Source organism: Eschrichtius robustus, chromosome 20, assembly GCF_028021215.1.
Source record: "Eschrichtius robustus isolate mEscRob2 chromosome 20, mEscRob2.pri, whole genome shotgun sequence".
Taxonomy (NCBI): Eukaryota; Metazoa; Chordata; class Mammalia; order Artiodactyla; family Eschrichtiidae; genus Eschrichtius; species Eschrichtius robustus.
This window is the reverse complement of record NC_090843.1, coordinates 24,343,051-24,363,485: the sequence shown is the minus strand read 5'-3', so window position 1 is coordinate 24,363,485 and position 20,435 is coordinate 24,343,051. Positions and strand designations below refer to the sequence as shown.

Genomic DNA, 20,435 nt, shown 5'->3' with positions numbered 1-20,435 from the left:
CTCCCCACGGGGTGCCTCTTCTTTCTTTGTGGCTGCCTGGGGACCCAATCTTTCACCTGCCTCTGATGACATGTATCCCCAACTTGGCATGGCCTTTCCTCACACGTGGAGGAAGGGCCCCCTGTAATCTCCTGCCCCCAGATTCATTCTGCCTGCTTAGTAGGTCAACCTTCTGGCACCATGATCTTTATAACTAAGTGGTTCACTAATTACAAGAGAAATATGACGCCTCTGACAGATCTCAGACAGTGCTTCCAGCCCAGCCTGCAGGGGAAGCCGCCCTGGCCCCCAGGAGCGGGCTGGGCACAGCCTCATTAGAAACTGGGTGAGCCCTTCAGGTGCGACAGAGCAGAGCCCTGTGGCCGCCCCTCCTCCCTCCCCCACGTGAGGGTTCAGGAGACCCAGACCCTGCCCCTGCCCCCGGCGGCCCTCTCAGTGGGTTGGTGCAGCCAGCCAACAAGATGTCCAATTTCCAATCTCCGGTTTTATCGCCAAATCCCAGCTCTGTGTAATCTCCTCTGCTCCCCTCGAGAGGCTGAGCTTGGTGAAGGAGCAAGAGCCTTCACCTCTCCATTGATCGGAGCTTTCTCTGAGTGCAATAAGACCGGTTGTTTTTCATCTACTGATCTGGCCTTGCTGCAGACCATCGAGTCGAGGGTGTTACAAGGGGCTGCTGGATTTTGGAGGCTGCCTCGGGAAGGGGGCTCACCTGGTGTCTAATGTGGGTGGGGAGCTCTGCATGTCCTGACCCCTTCTTTGCCCGACTGTAGCCAGTAGAACAAATGCTTGGAGGGGTGACCCTGAGAGAGCTGCCCCCGCCCAAAAGGGCAGTGCGTGGAGGATGAGGATGCTGATGACGCTGGAATGTTTCTGGCATTAGAGGCTGGTGGCTGTGAGGGACTGTGGGTGGAGGGGACGCAGGGGGCAGGGCCCGATGGCTGCTCTGTTCCCCCCTCCCTGCCCCGCTGCCCCACCAGAGGCCCAGTGCAAACCCTACTACTCGGACTACTCCCGCTTCCGGCTCCTCGTCCACCACCTGTGTACCAGCCACTACCTGGATCTCTTCATCACGGGTGTCATTGGGCTGAACGTGGTCACTATGGCCATGGAGCACTACCAGCAGCCCCAGGTAGGAGCGAGCGACTGGCCATCTGGACCCCACCTCCAGCCATGAGCCTGCCAGGTGAATCTAACCCAGCCTGGGCCAGAGCACCTCCGGCGAGTGCTGGGTGCCCTAGAGGGGGTCCTCTTGTACCCCTTGCAGTGACCCTCTGAAGATCGGTCTCGTCTTGGTTTTACAGATGAGGACACTGAGGCTCAGAGAGGTTAGTTGACTTGATCGAGGTCACACAACTAGGAAGTAGAGGACCTGGTTTCTTCACCCAGCAGATATTTATTGAGTATCTTACATGTACTGGACCTTTGAGGGTAAAGAAGGCAGACCAGTGCCTGCCCCTCTGGACTTTAAGTTCTCGTGAACATCCAGCTCCAAACCTCACCTGTGATCTTGCCACCTCTCAAATAAGCCTCCGTCAGCTGCTTTCCACGTCTCAGTTTTCCCATCTGTAAAATAGGGACATTGAATTGATAATGCAAAAGGCCCCTTCCAGTTCTAGCATTCTGTGCCTTCCAGCACATTCTCATGTGATCTCCTCACTGACCCTCAAGGAGAGAGATCCTTCAACACCAAGTTTGGATCATGCATGTGAATGAGAACCCTACTCTATCCTAGAGTGGTGACCAATGGTCAGCCATCATGGTGGGAAGAGATGAAAGGCCCCCTTAGACTCACCCTGTCTCCCAGATCTGGGAGGAATGATAGAGGGGTCAGGGCAGGCATCATCCCTGGGCCTTAAGAGACCCTGCATCTTGCCTCCATCCCTGCCAGATCCTGGACGAGGCTCTGAAGATCTGCAACTACGTCTTCACGGTCATCTTCGTCTTGGAGTCAGTTTTCAAACTGGTGGCCTTTGGCTTTCGACGGTTCTTCCAGGACAGGTAACAGAGAGGGGAGGGGAGTAGGGGAGTGGGCAAAAGGGTGTGTTCTCCTGGGGAGGTGCCCCGGAGGATCTAGTGCCTGAAGACCTTTCTTGACTCTGGAGGTTCAGACTCCACCCCAGGACCTACCCAGGGCTGATGGTGGGCTGGGGGTGGGGGTATATCCAGGGCCTGGGAGATGGGAGGGAAGGGAGGGAGCTTGGCAAAGCAGAGCCTGCAGACACTGACAGCTGAAAACCAGTGTGGCTTAGACTGGAGCCAGACTGCCTGGACAGATCTGAATCCTGGCTCCATCACTTAGAAGCGGGTAACTTTGGGTAAGTTACTTAAGTTACTTAATCGCTCTCCGTTTCCTCATCCGTAGAATGGGATATAATAGCTGTATCTACATCATAGAGTTGTGAGGATTGTGAGCTCCGATTTGTAAAGACTTTCAAATAGTGCTTGGCACAGAGCAAATGCCATATTAATGCTAGATAAAAAAGCAAATGAATAAAAACGAAAAGCAGAGGCCCCCGAGCTAAAGTCCTAGCCCTACCTGTGCCACCAACTGGCTGTGTGACTGTAGATAAACCACCGCTTCTCTGCAGGATGGAAAGACTGGACAGGCTGACCTCCACTCTCCTTTCTGTGGCTGAGAATGTGCCACTCGTGTTGCCACAACTGCCCCCTCCTCTGCAGTGCCCCCCCTCAGGGAGCTGTGTCCTGGGCTTTCAGGTGGAACCAGCTGGACCTGGCCATTGTGCTGCTGTCTATCATGGGCATCACGCTGGAGGAGATCGAGGTCAACGCCTCACTGCCCATCAACCCCACCATCATCCGCATCATGAGGGTGTTGCGTATCGCCCGAGGTCAGTGCCCGGCTGCCTGCCCGCCGTGGCCACCCTCCCAGGGTGACCTGCTCGGGGGGAGATGGCAGGGGTCAGCTCTGACTGGCTAGGGATGAGGTGGGTGTGGGTTCCGTGAGCCTTTCCTCCAGCCTCTGCCAAAAAGGAAAGCTGGGGGCCGGGCCGAGGGTGGGGGTGAAGCCATGGCAGCCTGGCCCTGGCTCCACCAGCTGTGTGACCTGGGACCCAGAGGGGCCAGCTCACGACATTGTCCTGTCCTGCAGTGCTAAAGCTGCTGAAGATGGCTGTGGGCATGCGGGCGCTGCTGGACACAGTGATGCAGGCCCTGCCCCAGGTAGCTGGGAGGCGGGGGTGGGTGGGAAGGGTCCTCTCGGGAAGGAGAGGGTGCTCTCCAAAGGGGCAGGGGCTCAGGGAAGCTGGCTGGGAGACCCAGTGGCACCTTTTCCATTTCTTTTCTTCTTTTCCAGGTGGGGAACCTGGGACTTCTCTTCATGTTGTTGTTTTTCATCTTTGCAGCTCTGGGCGTGGAGCTCTTTGGAGACTTGGGTGAGTTGGGGTAGGGAGGGCAGAGGAGCCAGGGCTGGAGACCCAGGGGCTCCTGGACTAACTCGGGCCTCTCTCCCCTTCCCTCCTCCTCCAGAGTGTGACGAGACACACCCCTGTGAGGGCTTGGGCCGCCATGCCACCTTTCGGAACTTTGGCATGGCCTTCCTGACCCTCTTCCGAGTCTCCACAGGTGACAACTGGAATGGCATTATGAAGGTGAGAGCCCACCGCAGCGAGGTCCCTCCCAGGGCTGGCTCGGGCCCCAAGGAGACAGCCCCACTTCTTGGCTCAAGATGAACTGGATGTGAATAAAAGCATGTAACCTTCTGTCCCCCATGCCGGAATACTCTGGAACTCCCTCTCCCCAGGACATGCTCTGACTCACACTTCCCAGGACAGTGTCTAGTGGTCTTCTGCCCCCAGGACACCGTCACTCCCTCCTCCTGCCCTTCCTTCTCCCCCTGCAAAGCTCCGTGACACCAGAGACCTGATTTCCCAGGATGGCTCTGTCCGCTGCCCTCACAACCTCACCTCTCTAACCCGCCTCCCCAGGACACCCTCCGGGACTGCGACCAGGAGTCCACCTGCTACAACACCGTCATCTCTCCCATCTACTTCGTGTCCTTCGTGCTGACAGCCCAGTTTGTGCTGGTCAACGTGGTGATTGCCGTGCTGATGAAGCACCTGGAGGAGAGCAACAAGGAGGCCAAGGAGGAGGCCGAGCTGGAGGCTGAGCTGGAGCTGGAGATGAAGACACTCAGCCCACAGGCCCCCTCGCCACTGGGCAGCCCCTTCCTCTGGCCTGGGGTCGAGGGCCCCGACAGCCCTGGCAGCCCCAAGCCCGGGGCCCCACACGCCGCAGCCCATGCTGAAACAGTCTCCCACTTCTCCCTGGAGCACCCCATGGTGAGCAAACACCCCCTTCGCCTCCAGGGGGTGCGGGACGGAGACCGGTGGCACGGGTGCCCAGCGGCTCGGTGCTTGGGTGGTGTACAGGGAACGGGCGGCAAGCAGACCCTGGGGCTCCTCCTGAACCGTCTGACCCTCCTGCCTGGATGTGGAGGGGTGAGCAGGCCCCTGCCATCCCCAGAGACGGCTGCCTGCACTCACAGCGTGGGGCCACCCCCGCAAGTCGCGGGCACACGTGCTGGCTCATCCGTCCCGGTGCCTCCCGTTTGGCCTGGACTCCCTTTCCTGGCTCTTAGGTTCAAGGCTGTTTTCTGTTTCCTTCCTGTTTCTTTCTTACCCTCGCCCTGATTTTGCCAAACCCCTTTCCCTCCCCACCCTTCAACCTGCCGGATTCCATCTCTCAATCTTTTTCCCTGGTCTTCTCTTTCCTTCTCCTTCTCCCCCTGTGGGCTCTTCTCATGTTCCATCTCCCATCTCTTCTTCCTCCTCCCACACCTCTCTCTTCCCCACCTTCCACATCCCCTCCTCTTTCTCTGTCTCTTTGTTGTTATTGTTGTGTGTGTGTGTGTGTGTGTGTGTGCACACGTGTGACCTCCTCTTTCTCTCTCTCTCTTCTCAATCCCCTGCCATGACACTACCCGTTACTGCTCCTCTGACCCCCACGCCCCTGACTCTCTGGTTCCCCTTATGGGCTGGTCCTCCCCAGGACACACAGCTGTTTGACACCATATCCCTGCTGATCCAGAGCTCCCTGGAAGGGGAGCTGAAGCTGATGGACGAGCTGGCAGGCCCAGGAGGCCCGCCCTCTGCCTTCCCTCCCGCCCGCAGCCCGGGCGGCTCCGACCCACAGGTTACTGTGTCCCTGTGCTGTGCCCCTTCTCCTGACTGTGCTGGGCTGTGCCGTGCTGTGCCATGCTTCTGGGGAGGGGGGGCTGTTTCCTGCCCACTGGGTGTCTGGGGAAAGAACAGCCTCAGGGCCTCAGTTGAGCTTTGGGCCTGGCAGGAGGCAGCCAGGGGTTCTTCAGGCTGAGATCAACCTCTGGAACACATGGTTGGAAGGTAGGAATGCTGAGATTGCACTTCTGAGGGAGAAGGATACTTGGAGGAGGGGTCTGGAGAGGGCAATTGTAAGAAGGAACCTGGAAGAAAAGTGATGGATGGAGCAGAAGACAAGTTGGCAGTGGGACCTTAGCGGGTAGGGGGAGTGAGGTACCAGATCCAGGGGAGAGGTGCTTCGGGGGAGAGTGCAGGTGGCCAGGGGACCCACTGAGGGACATGTCTTAGAACACAGTCTCCTTCTTCTCCGTACCCAGTGCCCCCCCCCCCACCCCCGCCAGTCCTCTGTTTGGTGGCTTTTTAAGCTAAGGAAACCGCTGGGCATGATGGGTGCTATCCGTAGCCAGTGGCTTCTGACCTGGTCCTGAGAGCGGGTGGAAGGCTCCAGCTGGGAGTGGGTTCCGGGGACCTCGTGTGAAATAGGACTTGGCTTCCTCCCCAAGCCCTGGCCCTTCCCACAGCACCACATGCTTTTCTCCCCCAATCCCATTTCACTGTGATCTGCTTTCTGGGGTCCTCTTCCTTCTCCTCTTGGGACCTGTCTGGCCGCCTTTGACCCCCCCCTCCACTTGGAGGTGCACCCCACCAACCCTCCTCCTAGGTCAAGGACTGCAGGAAAGCCCCCAGTAGACCCAGAGTGGAAGCAAGGAGACAGATATCAGCTGGAGGTAGAAAGCCTAGTGTTCCGCGGGCCATGATGGATGATGGCGCGGACAAGCAGGTTCCCAGCACCTGGGACACCTGTAGCCTGATCAAAGAAATGGACGGTGATCCTCAAATAGGAAGGGACCTTGCCTCTAGGGTTCCTGACCTCTTGTTGGGATTCAGCCTCAGATAGACTATAGGGACCTGAACCTGGCAATGACCTAGAATGATCAGTGGGAAAGCGAGTCCCTTCCCAAGGCCTCCCATCCTGAAGGAAGCTCATGGGGAAGGGCGCTGGGGGAGAGGAGGATGTTGAGGAGGTGACCGGGCAGTCAGCCCATCTGGGAGGCATGGCCCCACTCTCCCCCAGGGTCCTGTAGGCACTGAAGCCCAGCTGCAGATCCCAGGTGAGCCAGCCAGATGGTGTGGTGGCCCAACCCAGTGTGCCCAGTTCAGGCCAGCGGGAGGAGAGCATCTCCCAGAACCTAAGCTGGAGAGGGCAGGCGGAGGAGGGCCCAGGAGGGGAGACGCCAGAATCCTGGGGCAGGCCAGGTTCTGCCAGGCTTTTGGAAGCAGAGAGAATAGGCAGAAAGCAGTCATCAGATTGGCAGCTTTGTCCCCAGCACCCCCACCCCATGCTGCTCTGTCTGTGCTGGGAGCAGAGAGGCGCTTTGCCGACCTTTCTTCATTTTTTTTCTGGTATCTTCCCGCTCCCTGCTCCCTCCCTGGGTGGTGGTAGTGTGGGAGGGGCTGTCAAGCTTCCTGGGGCATCTTTAGAACGTGTTTCTGTGTCTCCTCGCTTTGTCAGTGTTTGCTCTGGCTCTCTGCTGCCTGCGCAGCCTCTCTGATCAGAGCAGGGCTTTGAAGGGGGGGAGGGGAGGCGCTCTCAGTTTACTTGGGAAAGGGGTGGGGAGAGAGAAGGGAGGCCTTTTCTCCTTACGCTTCGTGAACCGGGGGGAAGAGGGGCTCTGTGTGCGCACGCGCGCGTGTGTGTGCGTGTGCGTGTGTGTGCGTGCACACACGAGAACGTGCACCGTCTTGGTTTCTTATGCCTGATCATCTCTCTCCCTGTCTAGATCCCTCTAGCTGAGATGGAGGCTCTGTCTCTGACGTCAGAGATTGTGTCTGAACTGTCCTGCTCTGTAGCTCTGACGGATGACTCTTTGCCTGATGACACTCACACACTCTTACTTAGTGCCCTGGAGAGCAATGTACATACACACAGCCCCCCACTGCTCCCCCAGCCTCCCCAGGGGCCGGGCTGGCTGCAGGGCTCCAGATCCCTGCCCCCCTCTCACTCTGCCACCGGGCCCCACCCAGAGGCAGCACTTAGTGCTCCAGGCTTTGCTAGGTCTTTCAGGTCCCCCACGGTGGACAAAGAAATTAGATAAGATTAAATTGGGGCCTTGCCCAGAAGGGCCCAGGGGCAGCAGTTGTGAAAGGGTTAATCCAGACACCCAGGAGTGACAGAACTCAAAACAGAGGTGTTATCAGGCAGCTGACCAAAGGGCCTGTCTGGACACAGAGTTGGCCTCTGTATTTGGAGCCCCGTGCAAGCCAGCCCTCCCCCTCCCTGCACCCCTCCTTCCCGCTTCCACTTCCCCCCTCACCCCAACATGAGCCATTCACCACCACGTAGTGGGTGAGAGCCACATCTCTGCTGCCACCACCATGCCCTTCTCCACCTGGGGGGCCGTTCCTATCTCCCCTGTCACTGTCCCTGTATGTCCCCGCGTCCTGGGGCGATTCTTTGTGTTCTGACAGCTTCTCCACCCTTGCCCGGCTCCCCCGTCCACATCTGACTGTGAGCAGCCCCCTCCTCCCTGTCTTCCCCCTCCTCTTGGGACTTAAGGAGGGACAGGGGGCCCTTCCTCACAGCAGGGCTCTGTTGGGGCAGGGCCTTGACCTTAGGGGTTCCTGGGGGTCTGGGAGTGGTTGGCAGAAGTGGAGCCTGGGGCTGAGAGAGGAAGTAAAGGATCCAGACTGTTTTCTGACACAGCCATTCTCAGGCTTTCTGGGGCTACTTAACTGGCTGGGTCCACATCGGGACAGGAACCTACAGCCTGTCTGAGAGCCAGGAACGGACAGGGTGATGGAGAAATCTCTTGGGAACAAGCCTTGTCTCCCTGCAGCTGGGGTCAAAGGCTGATTATTGCCTTTCTTTGAAATAGATTTAAAAAAATCCACTCCCATCCCCAGTCTGTCCACTAAGGGAGGACCTGAGTCCATGGTACCCAGGCCTTGCTCCTCACCCATCACCTGCCAGAGTCACTGTGTAATTAAAGGGAGGTGGGGAGGGGGGTGAACCAGCTGTGGCACCCTCTTAGTGTTCATCCGTCATTCAGCTCACGTTAACCCAGCCCTTGTCCAGTGCTGGGTGTTGGGGCCACCTTAGGAATGGGACGGTGAAACAGCCTCTGTTCTACAGGCAGTCCTGGGCTGCCTCATCTCCGGCTCATTAGGAAGGCCCTCCCCTGCTCCCCAAGCCCCAGCACAGCAACTGGGATGGGGGGCTGTTGTTAGCTTTTAACTCTCCACTGTGTAGCTTCAGAGACTCTCAATGGGGCCTTGAGAATGAGCTCGTGGGCTGCTTGAAGGGCTGGGGGCCGGGGGCTGCTCTCCCTCCTTTGGACACCTCACCCCTCTGCCATGCCCTGTGGAAAGCTCCAAGATGATGCAGTATGAATAGTTTTCTGGGGGCAGGGCGTCCTCCTACCCCCTTCCTCCCTGTGTATGGAGGGCTCATCCATGTGTCTGTCCCTTCTCCCCGACCACACTCATCCCATCACCACCTTGTCCAGGGAGGGGATGGGGGCCAGGGCCTTGGCCGGGGGTGGGGTGGGGGTGGGCTTCTGGTTTCTGTTGCCAAGCTCTGCCTCAGTTACCCAATCTGAGGGATGCCCCCTCTTCCTCCCATCTCCCTCCCCTGTTCCTTTTGCAGATGGAGTCCCGCACTGAGGAGGTGCCCGTCATGCTGAGACCAGATCTGCTGACTGTGAGGAAGTCTGGGGTCAGCCGAACGCACTCTCTGCCCAATGACAGCTACATGTGCCGGGATGGGAGCACTGCCGAGGGGTCCCTGGGACACAGGGGCTGGGGGCTCCCCAAAGCTCAGTCAGGTACCAAGGCTGGGGGCAGGCCAGCTCGGCTCACACCAGGAGATCCGTCCTTGCCTAAGCCCAGTCCTGTCCTTGGGAAGTAGGGGTACTGAGGCAGACAAAGAGGTCTCTCCTACCTCTGAGGAGCCCCCAGCCTGAAGGGGTCAGCCAGCCCCTGCCTGAGGGAGCCCCCAGCCTGAGGGGAGTGGCTTTCAATCCAGGGTGGGGTTGGGTGGTGAGGGTAGAGGCCCCGGTGGGGAGAGTGGACGGGAGGGACTCGGGTGGGAGCCAGCACATTGACTCTCCAGTTCTTCTCTCTCCCCCTCCCCCCTCCCCTCACAGGCTCTGTCTTGTCCGTTCACTCCCAGCCAGCAGACACCAGCTACATGCTGCAGCTTCCCAAAGATGCACCCCAGCTGCTCCAGCCCCACGGTGCTCCCACCTGGGGCACCATCCCCAAATTGCCTCCACCAGGCCGCTCCCCTTTGGCTCAGAGGCCACTCAGGCGCCAGGTGAGCAGGTGTAGAGGGTGGACACGGACCGGGGCTGGTCTCTCTGCTAGGAATCCTAGGCTGTTGGTGGTGACCAGGGTTGCCACTTTCATTCTCCCAGCAAACATTTATTGTGCGCCAATGATGTGCCAGACTGAGTTCTAGATACCAGGGACACAATTCTAGGCAAAGCAGAAGTGGTCTGTGTCCTCTTGGAGTTTGCACCCCCTCCTTTGTTTCGCCGAGGAGGCCCGGAGACCAGAGAGGGGGCCGTGGTTGTCCAGGGACACACATCAGTTTGGAGGTAGAACCTGGTCTCTGGACTCCCTTTCCATGGCGCAGAGCTGCCTCCCTATTCTCTGTACTTCTAGACCTAGCTAAGGGGCACAAGGCACGTTTTAGATGTCTCCACTTTTGGCCAAGCCCGGCGCCTACCTTCCAGAGCCCACACTCCAGGGGCACAGAGCAGAAGCTCGTGTAGCCAGGTGAGGCTTGTCTGCCCCGACTGTGACAAGGCCACTGCCCACGCCATGTGTGCCTCATGTGTGAGGATAGCCACATGAGGATCTGCTCAATCCAGCACATTTGGGGAGCAGGCACCGTCTTCATCCCTTCTGCAAATATTCGCTGAGCAGCCTCCGTGGCCGGGCACCGGGGGCATGGACAAATGAGACAGCCCCTGCCCTCTGGAGCTCACGGTATAACAGCAGAGACATATACCCCATCAGGTCATTGCAGCAACAGGTCACCGGGTGTCCACATGTGTGGTGCAGCAGGGAGCAGAGGAGGAAGGGGTCAGTTTTACTTTGGGGTGAAGATAGTCAGGTATTACATCACACGGTACCTGAGCCCATAAAGTCAAGGGATGCTTGCCACTTGGGAAGGGTATTTAAGGCCAAAGAAGTAGCCTGTGCAGAGGCTGGGAGGTGTGAGGAGCCAGCTGGGGAGCAGAGCTGGCCCAGTGCTTTCTCGGATCGCATGGGTTGGGAGCTGTACAGAGCGATTCCTGCAGGCTGGGGGGTGGGGGGTGGGGGCACAGTGGACAACAGAGGTCAGACTGCGTATGACCCGCATCTCCCAACAAGACCAGATACTGGTACCCCTGCCTAGGGTGGTCCTGCAACTCCATGGAGGGGGAGGAGGGGCTCTCTGACCTGCCAGGTGGGACAGTTCACAGGGGAGAGGAAGCCCCTGGGCTGAGCCCTCGCCCCACCCCATACAGGCAGCAATAAGGACGGATTCCCTGGACGTTCAGGGCCTGGGCAGCAGGGAAGACCTGCTGTCAGAGGTGAGCGGGCCCTCCCCGCCGCTGGCCGGGGCCTCCTCCTTCTGGGGCCGCTCCAGCACCCAGGCGCAGCAGCATTCCCACAGCCAGAGCAAGATCTCGAAGCACATGCCCCCGTCAGCCCCCTGCCCGGGCCCAGAACCCACGTGGAGCAAGGGCCCATCAGAGATCAGAAGCAGCTTAGAGCTGGACACGGAGCTGAGCTGGATTTCAGGAGACCTCCTGCCTGTGGGCAGCCAGGCGGAAGCCCCGTCCCCACGGGACCTGAAGAAGTGCTACAGCGTGGAGGCCCGGAGCTGCCCGCGCCGGCCTGCGTCCTGGCTGGATGAACAGAGGAGGCACTCCATCGCCGTCAGCTGCCTGGACAGAGGCTCCCAGCCCCGCCTGGGCCCTGGCCCCTCTAGCCTCCGGGGTCAGCCTCTTGGGGGACCTGGGAGCCGGCCCAAGAAGAAACTCAGCCCGCCCAGTATCTCCATAGACCCCCCAGAGAGCCAGAGCCAGGGCCCTCGGCCCCCACCCAGCCCTGGTGTCTGCCTCCGCCGGAGGGCTCCATCCAGCGACTCCAGGGATCCCTCGGCCTCCGGCCCTCCCGACAGCATGGCTGCCTCGCCCCCCTCAAAGAAAGACGTGCTGAGCCTCTCTGGTTTATCCTCTGACCCAGCAGACCTGGACCCCTGAATCCTGCCCTACTCTCCCACTCACCTTTCTCCACTGGGTGCCAAATCCTAGCTCCTCCTCCTGGGCTATATTCCAGAAAAGTTCCATATGGACACCGGGGAGGCGCTCCTCCTCGCCTCAGTGGCACTGGGCACTGGCAAGCGGAATTTCCAGAGTTAAAAGCAGCAGCCGTGGCCGCCCTGCTCCAGGCTGAGAGAGAGAGGCCCAGTGGAGCTGAGGTTCCCGACACCAGGAGCTGTTGGGAGAAAGCAATACGTTTGTGCAGAATCTCTATGTATATTCTATTTTATTAAATTAATTGAATCTAGTATTTGCGGGATGTACGACATTTTGTGACTGAAGAGACTTGTTTCCTCCTGCTTTTATGTGTCTCAGAATATTTTTGAGGCGAAGGCGTCTGTTTCTTGGCTATTTTAACCTAAAATAACTAATCTAGTTATATTCCCTCTTCTTGCAAAGCACAAGCTGGGACCGAGAGTGCATTACAGCCCTGATGGGGGCCCATCTTCAGTGGAGAGTGAGAACCATTTTGGAAACTGTAATGTAACTTATTTTTTTCCTTTAACCTCGTCATCATTTTCTCTAGGAGAAAAAAAGAAAAAAATAAGATTTTACAAATGAAATGGAACCTTTTTATATATACATACATACATATCTATATCTATATCTATAATAAAGTAATTTTCCAAAATAAAAAGTTAATCACGGTCCAGAGTGAAAGCAAAAGGGACAGAGTTAGGCATTTCCAGATGGCAGTGGAGAGAGATTCCTGGAGATGGGGAGTGGGTGGTGGGGAGGGGAGGGTCAGAGCTGCCTCTGTGTGCGTGTGTGTTTGTGTGTGTGTGTGTGTGTGCCGGGGGGAGAGAGAGAGAGATGCTGCATGCCTCTCCCCAGAGGGCTGCAACCGTGCAGCCTGGCCTCCCAGGGCTGAGGGAGGAGAGAAGCCCCTCTGCTGGTGGCAGGCTGGATGAGCAGGGTGTACTCCTGCTTCTATCAAAGGTTTATCTCTTCCTCTGAGCCAGGCAGCTCTGTGGATGTGAGTGATTCCAGATTAACTCTTATTTCTGCTGACAGCTATCAGCCCCATGGTGAAAGCTGGAAATTGGCATAATGAAGCTGTTTTGGTTAATGGGGCCGACTGAGGCTGGGGGAGGTGCCTCAGCTGCTGCAATGGGGTTTTGTGAGGTGGCAGGGGAGGAGGCAAATGCTTCTGGGTTTCCCTTTCTCAGGCTTCAGCCCGGGTGACCTGCGGAGGGCGGGGGCGGGGGGGGGGCACTGTCCGGTGCTGGCACTGTGGGCACTGCCCCATCAAGGCTGGCAATGGGGTTAAGCTGTATAAACAGCGAGCTGTTCCCTCCTGAGATGGAGGGGGCCGGGCGGGGCCAGGACCTCCCAGTGGAGTTGATAGGGTGGGGCAGCCAGGCTGCTGGAGTGGGGAGCTGGCCCCCTGGGGGGTGATGAATGAGCACCATCAAGGAGTTTACAGGTCTGCTGCTGCCTGCCCAGTGGGAGCTCGCAGAGGAGGGAGGGGATGAAGGCAGCCAGGCGGGCAGAGGGGAGGAGGGGGAGAGGAGGAGGGGCCAGCGGCACAGCCCAGAACCTCCTTTCTGGGGCCACCTTGGGCAATATTCTTTTGTCTGAAACCCTGGTGCCCAGGGCACCAACCACAGGCTCAGCCAGTCTGTCCCTGCCAGCTACCCCCAAACGTCCGCCCCACTTGAACACCCTTGCCCCCTTACACCCAGCACCTTCAAACCCCAGGACTCTTGAAACCTCAAAGGCAGCTTGGGCTTGGAAGCCCTCACCCACAGCCCCCATCTGAACCTGGGATCCCGGGGAAGTTGGGGGAGGCTGCTGGATGGTTGGACCTGGAAATTCTGTGCAACCCAGTATTTTCTAAGCTGGTGAAAGTTTTCCTAATTGCTCTTTTGGACGGAAATGATACCGCTCCTTGAGGCAAGCACCTGGATTTATCCTCTTAGGGTGTGAAACAGCGTGAAAGTTTTTCCTCTGGCCTCCTTGGGTGGGGAGAGGCGGGTGCATGTAGGAACTGCCTTCTTTTTTTTAAAAAAAAAAAAAAAAAGAAAAGCAAATCTAGACAAAATTCCTAGAGTTTTGTCACCTGGGTCTGCAGATTAAGCTTTTATATTTTGGTAGCATTCTGTAGCTGTCTGTTCCTTAATGAGGGTAGGAAATTTGGGGAGGGTGCTCTGGGGTCTTTTTTTCTTCTAATGGTTAGAGGATTCTGGGTCAAGGTGAGGCCAGAGAACTGGGCTGCTACCCCCTCCCCTCAATCCCAGACTTGCCAACCACCCTCTGCCCTGAGGACTCCTCAGAGTCAGAGTGGATACTTGCATATTTGAGGGGAGAGAATTGCGGCCTCTCCACCAAAAATGTAAAATCTTTATCAATGATGGAAGCTGTTGTGTCTCATTAAAAGGGTTTTGAAGTGGAAATAATAATCTTATTAACAGTAGTAATAATAACAAGGATGTTGCTTGTCTGGATGGTTATTTGATTCTGCTCTAGGATACATCAGAGGTGGGGAGTGGAGGAATCCGAAGGAGGCTGGGGTGGAGGCAGCAGGTCTTGGATTAGGGCCTCCAGCACAGGGTTGGGACTGGCCAGGAGCTTCAGGGATGTGGGGGCTTTTGGAGGTAAGAACATCTACGCTGGCACTTCTGCTCTCAGCCTCCTCCTTGTGGGTTCAGAGGGAACTGTGTTAACAGCTGCAGGCCCCCACCTCGGGCTTGGCTGTTTCTGCTTCCTCCACCTCAAGGCTCCAGGAAAAGGTCTATCTGGGGGCGGGGGGACTAGGAAGCGGAGCAAGCAGAGCTGGTGCTAAAAACAAATCTGAGGCTCATCTGCAGTATCTCACTTATTTCTCACAATACCCTAGCAAGGGAAGTACCATTGCTATCATTTTCCCATGACGCAATGGGTTCAGAAAGCTTAAGTGACTTTGCCCAAGATCACACAGCCAGAAAATGGTGGAGCTGAGATTTGAATCTTGAGCTGGCCAGCCTCCAGACAATTGGCTTCACACTACCCCAGCCTCTTTTCCACTGTGGAAGGAATGGGACATGGTGTTAGGAGTCCTGATCACAAAATGACTTGCCAGGGAGGACTTTTCCAAAGCAGTCACATTTGTGTTCATGGAAATGTACTCCTGAGCTCCCAGTTTGGTGTCCTCAGAGGCTTAGAGGAGCCCATACTGTGTGGAGAGAGGCTTGACCACAAGAGAAGGTGTCCCTCAGCTCCAGGTGCTTGACCAAGAGCTGGCCAAGTCTGACTCTGCAATTACCAAGTTTCCCAGGCACCATCTTTCCCTGGCAAAATGCTGCCCTTGAACCTCAAAGCACCTGCTCTCCTCCTCCTCCTCCCACCCCCTCCCTTGTTTCTTTCTGTCCTCTCCCCTGCCCCACCCAGACCTCTCTCACTTTTCAAACATTTTCGCCTCCATCGTCACCCCTAATCCCCACCCATCACAGCCCAGTGCCCCATGGCCTCCTCTCACCTTTCCTGTGTGTGTGTGTGTGGGGGGGGGGGGGGAGGTGGGTGGAGGGCTGGCAACAGCAGTGCAGTGAGGGCATCAAACACCAGGTGGCAGCAACAAGGCACCTTCACCTGGTGCCACCCTGGTGCCCCTTCTGTAGAGGGACCTAGCCAGGGAGAGGACACCAACACTGATGGACACCTTCTGCAGACAGGTGCTGTGTGCAGCCCCCATAGAAGGAAACAGGCTTGCAGAGCCCAGTGAAGGACTTGTCTGTGTGTAGGGAATCCCAGCCATTGGCGTGCTGAGCCCATGGCGCCCAGTGATCCCAGCCCACAGCCAGTGGACCCAGGACTAATCCAGGACAGCGGTTGCCAGGAGAGGAATTAACTTGCAAAAGCGAATTTAGTTGTGGGCTGGCACCCTGCTCTGAGGACACAGCAAGACAGGCCAAGGAGGTGGTTGCTCCAGCGAACATCGATGAGGGAGTTCTGCTAAGAACTTCAGAATTCTGTGTGTCTTAGCACTGCTCCAGGTGTGGGAGATGCTGACCGTGGCCCACGGAGCTAATTAATTCTTCTTGCTTTGAAAACTCCTGAAGCAGGCACAGCAGCCAGTGCTCACACACCTGCCAAATCAGATCAAAGCGCAGATTGGGGGCAGGGGGCAGCCTTGCAGAGGCCGCAGGTGGGGCCAATGTAGGCCCCACCGGGCTGGGGTCTGGAGGAAAGAGGCCCCCCCCCCCACAGCGTAAGAGGAGAGCTGGAGTTTGAGAGCTGGAGGCTGCTTTGAGGGTGCTCCAGGCCTTCAAGGAGCCATGGGGTAAAAGGAACCAGGAGGTGAGTGGAGGGGAGAACTAGCAGCCTTCACTGTTCCACACCCTTCCCCCTGTCCTGTCAGTTCCCACCTGACTCTACCCATTTGCAGCATTTCCTGTCCCTGGGTCTCCCTGACCCCCACTTGCTCTGCTTTCTTCTCTCTGCTGTCATTCCTGCTCGAAACTGTACCTTGCAATTATCTTATCTTTCCATCTTTCTGCCAGGAAACTCCCGATGCTGAGTTCCCCTGGGATGCTCACTGGCAGGGCAGACGCAGCACAGTCTGTGTGCATCCTGCCTGGAGCTGCAGTCATTCGAGGAGAGAGAATGGGGCTGGGGCCATTAAAGCTGGGGGATGTCAGCTGCCGGCCAACCCACAGGTCTTTATGGCTCCTCTCAGGAGCCTCAAGCTGGAAACATCTTTGTTCTGAAAACTCAAAAGCAGAGTGGACGGTGCCCACTGCTGGGACTGTACCTAATGCTACAGTGGCCTTGCTACTTATGACCTCTTCTAAGGACACAGGATGCTTGTTTAGTCAGTCAACAAACATTTCCTAAAGACCAACTTTGCCAGGCACTGTCCTGGGTGCTGAGGATACAGTGATAAACAAGATTATCCTTAAGATGGTCCCTATCCTTAAGATGTTCGCAGTTTTTGGGGGAGATAAGCAAGACAATCAGTGACAGAGTACAGGGAGGAAGGGAGCGCTGTGCAGAGGAAGGGCGCCTAGCCCAGGATTGGGGTGGGGGAGGTTCAAGGAAGGCCTGGGGGAGGGGGGTTTGAGTAAAATCTTCAAGAATGAGTAGAGTTTGTCAGGTGCAGAAAGGGAGGTGAGGCACAGGGAGGAGAGTAGCCAAGCGGTCTTGAGAGGGGCGGGGCGTGAGTGCAACAGCTAAGGATACAGGAAATGCATCCTGTCCAGAGGATGCATGGAAATAGCCCAGCCTTCAGAAGACATGGAGCTCATCCTGCCTCTGCCAGGATAAGACAACTCAGGGCCTCACTTTTCTTGCTCTGGTGAGAACGACCAAAACCATAATGTCCTAGGAATATCGTAGTTGTTATTCAACGGCTGTGTGAAAGGGGCCACATTCCGCGAGGGGCCAGGAAGGGCAAACTCCCAATGAATGCTTCAAGAGAGATGAGACGGGAGGAGGCAAGGATTGCCAGGTCTCCCACCACGATCTCGGAGGTTCCCACCCAATGTCTCAGGCTTGGGAATGGCTCTCCAGTAGCAAGATGAGAAGGCTGGGGCCAAAGAGGATGGTGCTGCAGCCACAATGCTGAAGACAGGACCCAAGCGTCCTAGCCCCAGACTGGAGGAAGGGTTAGCGGAGGATTCCCAGCTGCTCCCCATAGAAGCCTAGATCAGCAGGGCGGGAAGAGACCTTAGATGGCATCTTGTCCAAGTTGCTCAAGAAAATGAGTCCCAGGGACATCAAGGGGCTTGTCACACAGTATACTAAAGGTTCTGCCCAAAGTGTGGAGGGGCGTTGGAGGTGACTCAGTCAATCCCTGCCCTCAGGAACTTCACAGACTGGCAGAGAAGACAGATTCTTCACAACTAAATATAACCCAAGATACACTGCTACGAGAGTGTGAAAGCTCTGTAGAGTCTGGCTCAGAGACGGAGGGGGCTGGGAGACTGGGTGAGTGGAGGGCGGGGGGAGACAAAGGGCTGAGAGGACTTGCCAGAGGTGGGGGAGAAGCCCCCAGTCCGCTGCCTGGGGAAGGGAGAGGCTTGTCCACCCTGCTCCCACCCCCACCTCATGCCGGGCTCAGATCTCTGTTCTGATAGCCCATGGCTGAAGAGACTTCCTTCTGGTGACTTCCTGCCTGCCCAGAGGGATAGGAGATGGCTGCTGCTTCTGTGCTGTCTTACTGGCACCCAACCACACCTGCTGCTGAGCAGGCAAGCAGGAAAACGCATTGTTTTAAGAACAAGGGCAGGGAAGGGATCACCTGGGCAGACCCTACAGACAAGAACAAGGTTGGGAGGCAAGGGCAGAGGAGAGATGGGCCAGGGGAAGAGGTGCTGGGGGAACGGCGGATTCCTTCTCAACGCCAACAGGGGTGGTGAATTGGCTTCTGGGATCCCGTTAGGGAAGAGAGGATGACTGGGGGAGTGGAAAATGGAGGGAGGGAGGGAGGGAGGGAGCGGTCCCAGCATGGCCAAGCTGTGGCAAGCAGGAGAAGGAGGCCATTGACCCCAAAGCCATATTACTGATGCGGAATGTGGAGACTCAGTCTCAGGAGGAATGTGCTAATGTGGCGCCTTTCCCCCGGGGCCTTACCTGCCCATCCCCCACCCTTACCAGGCTGAAGTGGAGGAAACTAACATAAGGTGGTTGCCTACTAAATGTGCCAGGAGACGTGCTTGATGCTTTACGTACCTTTCCCATTTAATCCTCAGAGTAACCCTGTGACATAGGTACTATGATCATCCTTGTTTTCCAGATATGACAGTGGAGGCAGAGAGTGGTGCTGAAGCAGCAGGTGCAAAATCAGGGAGGGACAGAACCACAGGCAGGCAGCAACTTAAGAGAATCATGGGAAGCCACCATCTGGATGATGTTGGGACCCCCTCGCATCCCTCTCTCCTTAGGTGTACACACACACACACACACACACACACACACACACACACACACACGTGCGCTTTCTGTGTTGGTGTCTGCCAGTTCCCGGACAACTTGTGGGGCAGAGGTAGCCTCTGGATTGTCTGGGCACACAGCTCTTCCCATTTCACAGATGAGGAGACTGACGTTCAGAGATGAACGTGACAAGGATTGATTCACGGAGGGAGTCTTGCTAAGTCCCTTTTCATGTCCCTTGACTCCTGGGGGCCCACCTCTCCCCCCTCCACCTCTCCGCAGAGTCGTGCGTTGTGGGAGGGGGGGTGTGTCCCTTGGAAACAGACCTTGCTCCAGCCCTATCAGCCTCATCTTTCTGGGGCATCTCTCCGGCGCGGCCCAGTGGCCACCCGAAGGGCTTGTCACTGTGTCAATGGCCCGCCGCCACTGTCCCAAAATCCCTCCGGGAGCCGCAGTTTCTTAGAGGCGCTGTCTCAATTCGACCCAAAGGGCCTGGGGGAAGGGCTTGGAGGGGCGGGCGGGGGCGGAGCGCGGGGCTGGAGGCGGCTCTGGGCGGGCGCTAGGTCTGTCCCGGGCTGGTAGAGACCGTGCTCGCCGTCCTCGCAGCCGAGCTCCGGTCCCATGGACGCTCTGTGCGGCTCCGGGGAGCTCGGCTCCAAGTTCTGGGTAAGGAGGTGTCCCGGGACTGAGGGCGCGCACCGGCGAGCCCTTAGGCAGCCCCGGGGAGGGGGCGATGTGATGCCAGGAGGGGGCCTGGTGGCGCCGCCCAGAGCCAGGTCCCTAGTGGCCTTCAGGACCTGCCCTGTCCTCCCCAGACACATGGGAGAGCCTGGGAAAGCCAAGTACTAGGCTCCTCGAGGGCTCGGTGGGTAGCATCCTGAATTCAGAAAGTGCCCGCACTTGCCACCTCACCCCAGTCCCTCTCTGGGGCTGACCTCAGGGTGCAGAAGTGGCATTTCCCCACTACTAGATCCTGATGACACTTCAGCGCCTGCCCCATAGACTAGGACTTGGATGCCCACTCCCACAGCCGGTCAACCAGGTGCTTTGGGAGCCTGGCTCCACTGGGCTTCCCCCTTCTTAAACGGTTCCTGCCTTCTTGGGAAAGCTTCCTTCTTTGCTCTGGGCAAGAGCCACCAGAGAGGAGGTGATCCTCACTGCACCGGCCTCAGGAGGGAGAGGCAGACCTCACGTGGAGGCAGGCCCTTACAGGTATAGGATAGCAGGATTTCCTGGTCCCACCCTCTCCTTTTACAGATGGGGAAGGGGAGGCCTAGAGACTTGCTCAATGTCAGCCAGTTAGAGGAACGCAGAGCTGGGATAGAAAAGCAGGCCTTTTCACTCAGGCACCAAATCCCTTTCTAAGACATCAGGCTGCCTTTCAGGCTGCTGACTCCAGACCCGCAGCATAGTTACGTGCAGTCCATGTAGACAGCCCAAGAGCTTTCTTACAGCTTTCCAAATCTACTCACGGCAGCTCCCTTGATCATCACTGCAGCTCTGGGAGGCAAGTGGTGGTGTGTCTCCATTTTACAGATGAGCTCAGATTCAAGGGGCTTGTCGGTGATCATCCGGGGGCTGCCCAGCATAGGCTGGTCTCAAATCCAGGGCCTCAGAATCCCAATCTCTAAATCTTTTTGCCATTTCAAGTATCTGTACATATGTGCTTGGTGTTGTGTGTGCCCAGTGTGTGTTACCCATGGGTGGGTGCTTGTGTGGGTGTGTGTGCACATGCGTGTGCCCATGTGTGTACATAAGCATGTGTATACAGTCGGGAACCCCACTCTTGGGCTGTGTTTGGGCTGGACTGAGGGGGGTTACATGGATTTTTGAAGTGTGGGGCAATGGAACACCTGTAAAAAATATCTTTGGGGATCTGTTCTATTCTCTGGGTCACTAAATTGTTAATCAGAGATGGTGCAGCTTCTCTGCGGCTGCCCTTCTTGCCACAGGAACCCTGTCTGTCATCCAG

At 57.1% G+C, this 20,435-nt stretch overlaps 2 protein-coding genes across 9 annotated transcripts in view; both read left to right on the top strand.

Annotated features, from left to right (window-relative positions):
* Positions 1 to 12,118, top strand: part of CACNA1G (calcium voltage-gated channel subunit alpha1 G) — a 62,773-nt gene extending 50,655 nt beyond the window's left edge. For both annotated transcript variants that reach the window (XM_068530410.1, XM_068530409.1), the window contains exons 26-35: positions 978 to 1,129; positions 1,889 to 1,998; positions 2,716 to 2,849; positions 3,110 to 3,180; positions 3,314 to 3,392; positions 3,487 to 3,608; positions 3,945 to 4,298; positions 8,944 to 9,121; positions 9,443 to 9,612; positions 10,814 to 12,118. In XM_068530410.1, the coding sequence (XP_068386511.1) occupies positions 978 to 1,129; positions 1,889 to 1,998; positions 2,716 to 2,849; positions 3,110 to 3,180; positions 3,314 to 3,392; positions 3,487 to 3,608; positions 3,945 to 4,298; positions 8,944 to 9,121; positions 9,443 to 9,612; positions 10,814 to 11,554 (2,111 nt within the window). In that variant the 3' untranslated portion in view covers positions 11,555 to 12,118. The remainder of the gene's footprint in view (positions 1 to 977; positions 1,130 to 1,888; positions 1,999 to 2,715; positions 2,850 to 3,109; positions 3,181 to 3,313; positions 3,393 to 3,486; positions 3,609 to 3,944; positions 4,299 to 8,943; positions 9,122 to 9,442; positions 9,613 to 10,813) is intronic.
* Positions 12,119 to 19,046: 6,928 nt separating this feature from the next.
* ABCC3 (ATP binding cassette subfamily C member 3) overlaps positions 19,047 to 20,435 on the top strand; it is a 42,716-nt gene continuing 41,327 nt past the window's right edge. For 6 of the 7 annotated variants that reach the window (XR_011071900.1, XM_068530395.1, XM_068530394.1 and 3 more), the window contains exon 1: positions 19,047 to 19,129. Coding sequence is in view for 5 of the 7 variants with exons in the window: in XM_068530395.1 (XP_068386496.1) it covers positions 19,085 to 19,129 (45 nt within the window). In the remaining 2 variants the exon portion in view is untranslated. The remainder of the gene's footprint in view (positions 19,130 to 20,435) is intronic. The other variant, XM_068530398.1, reaches the window with a different exon arrangement.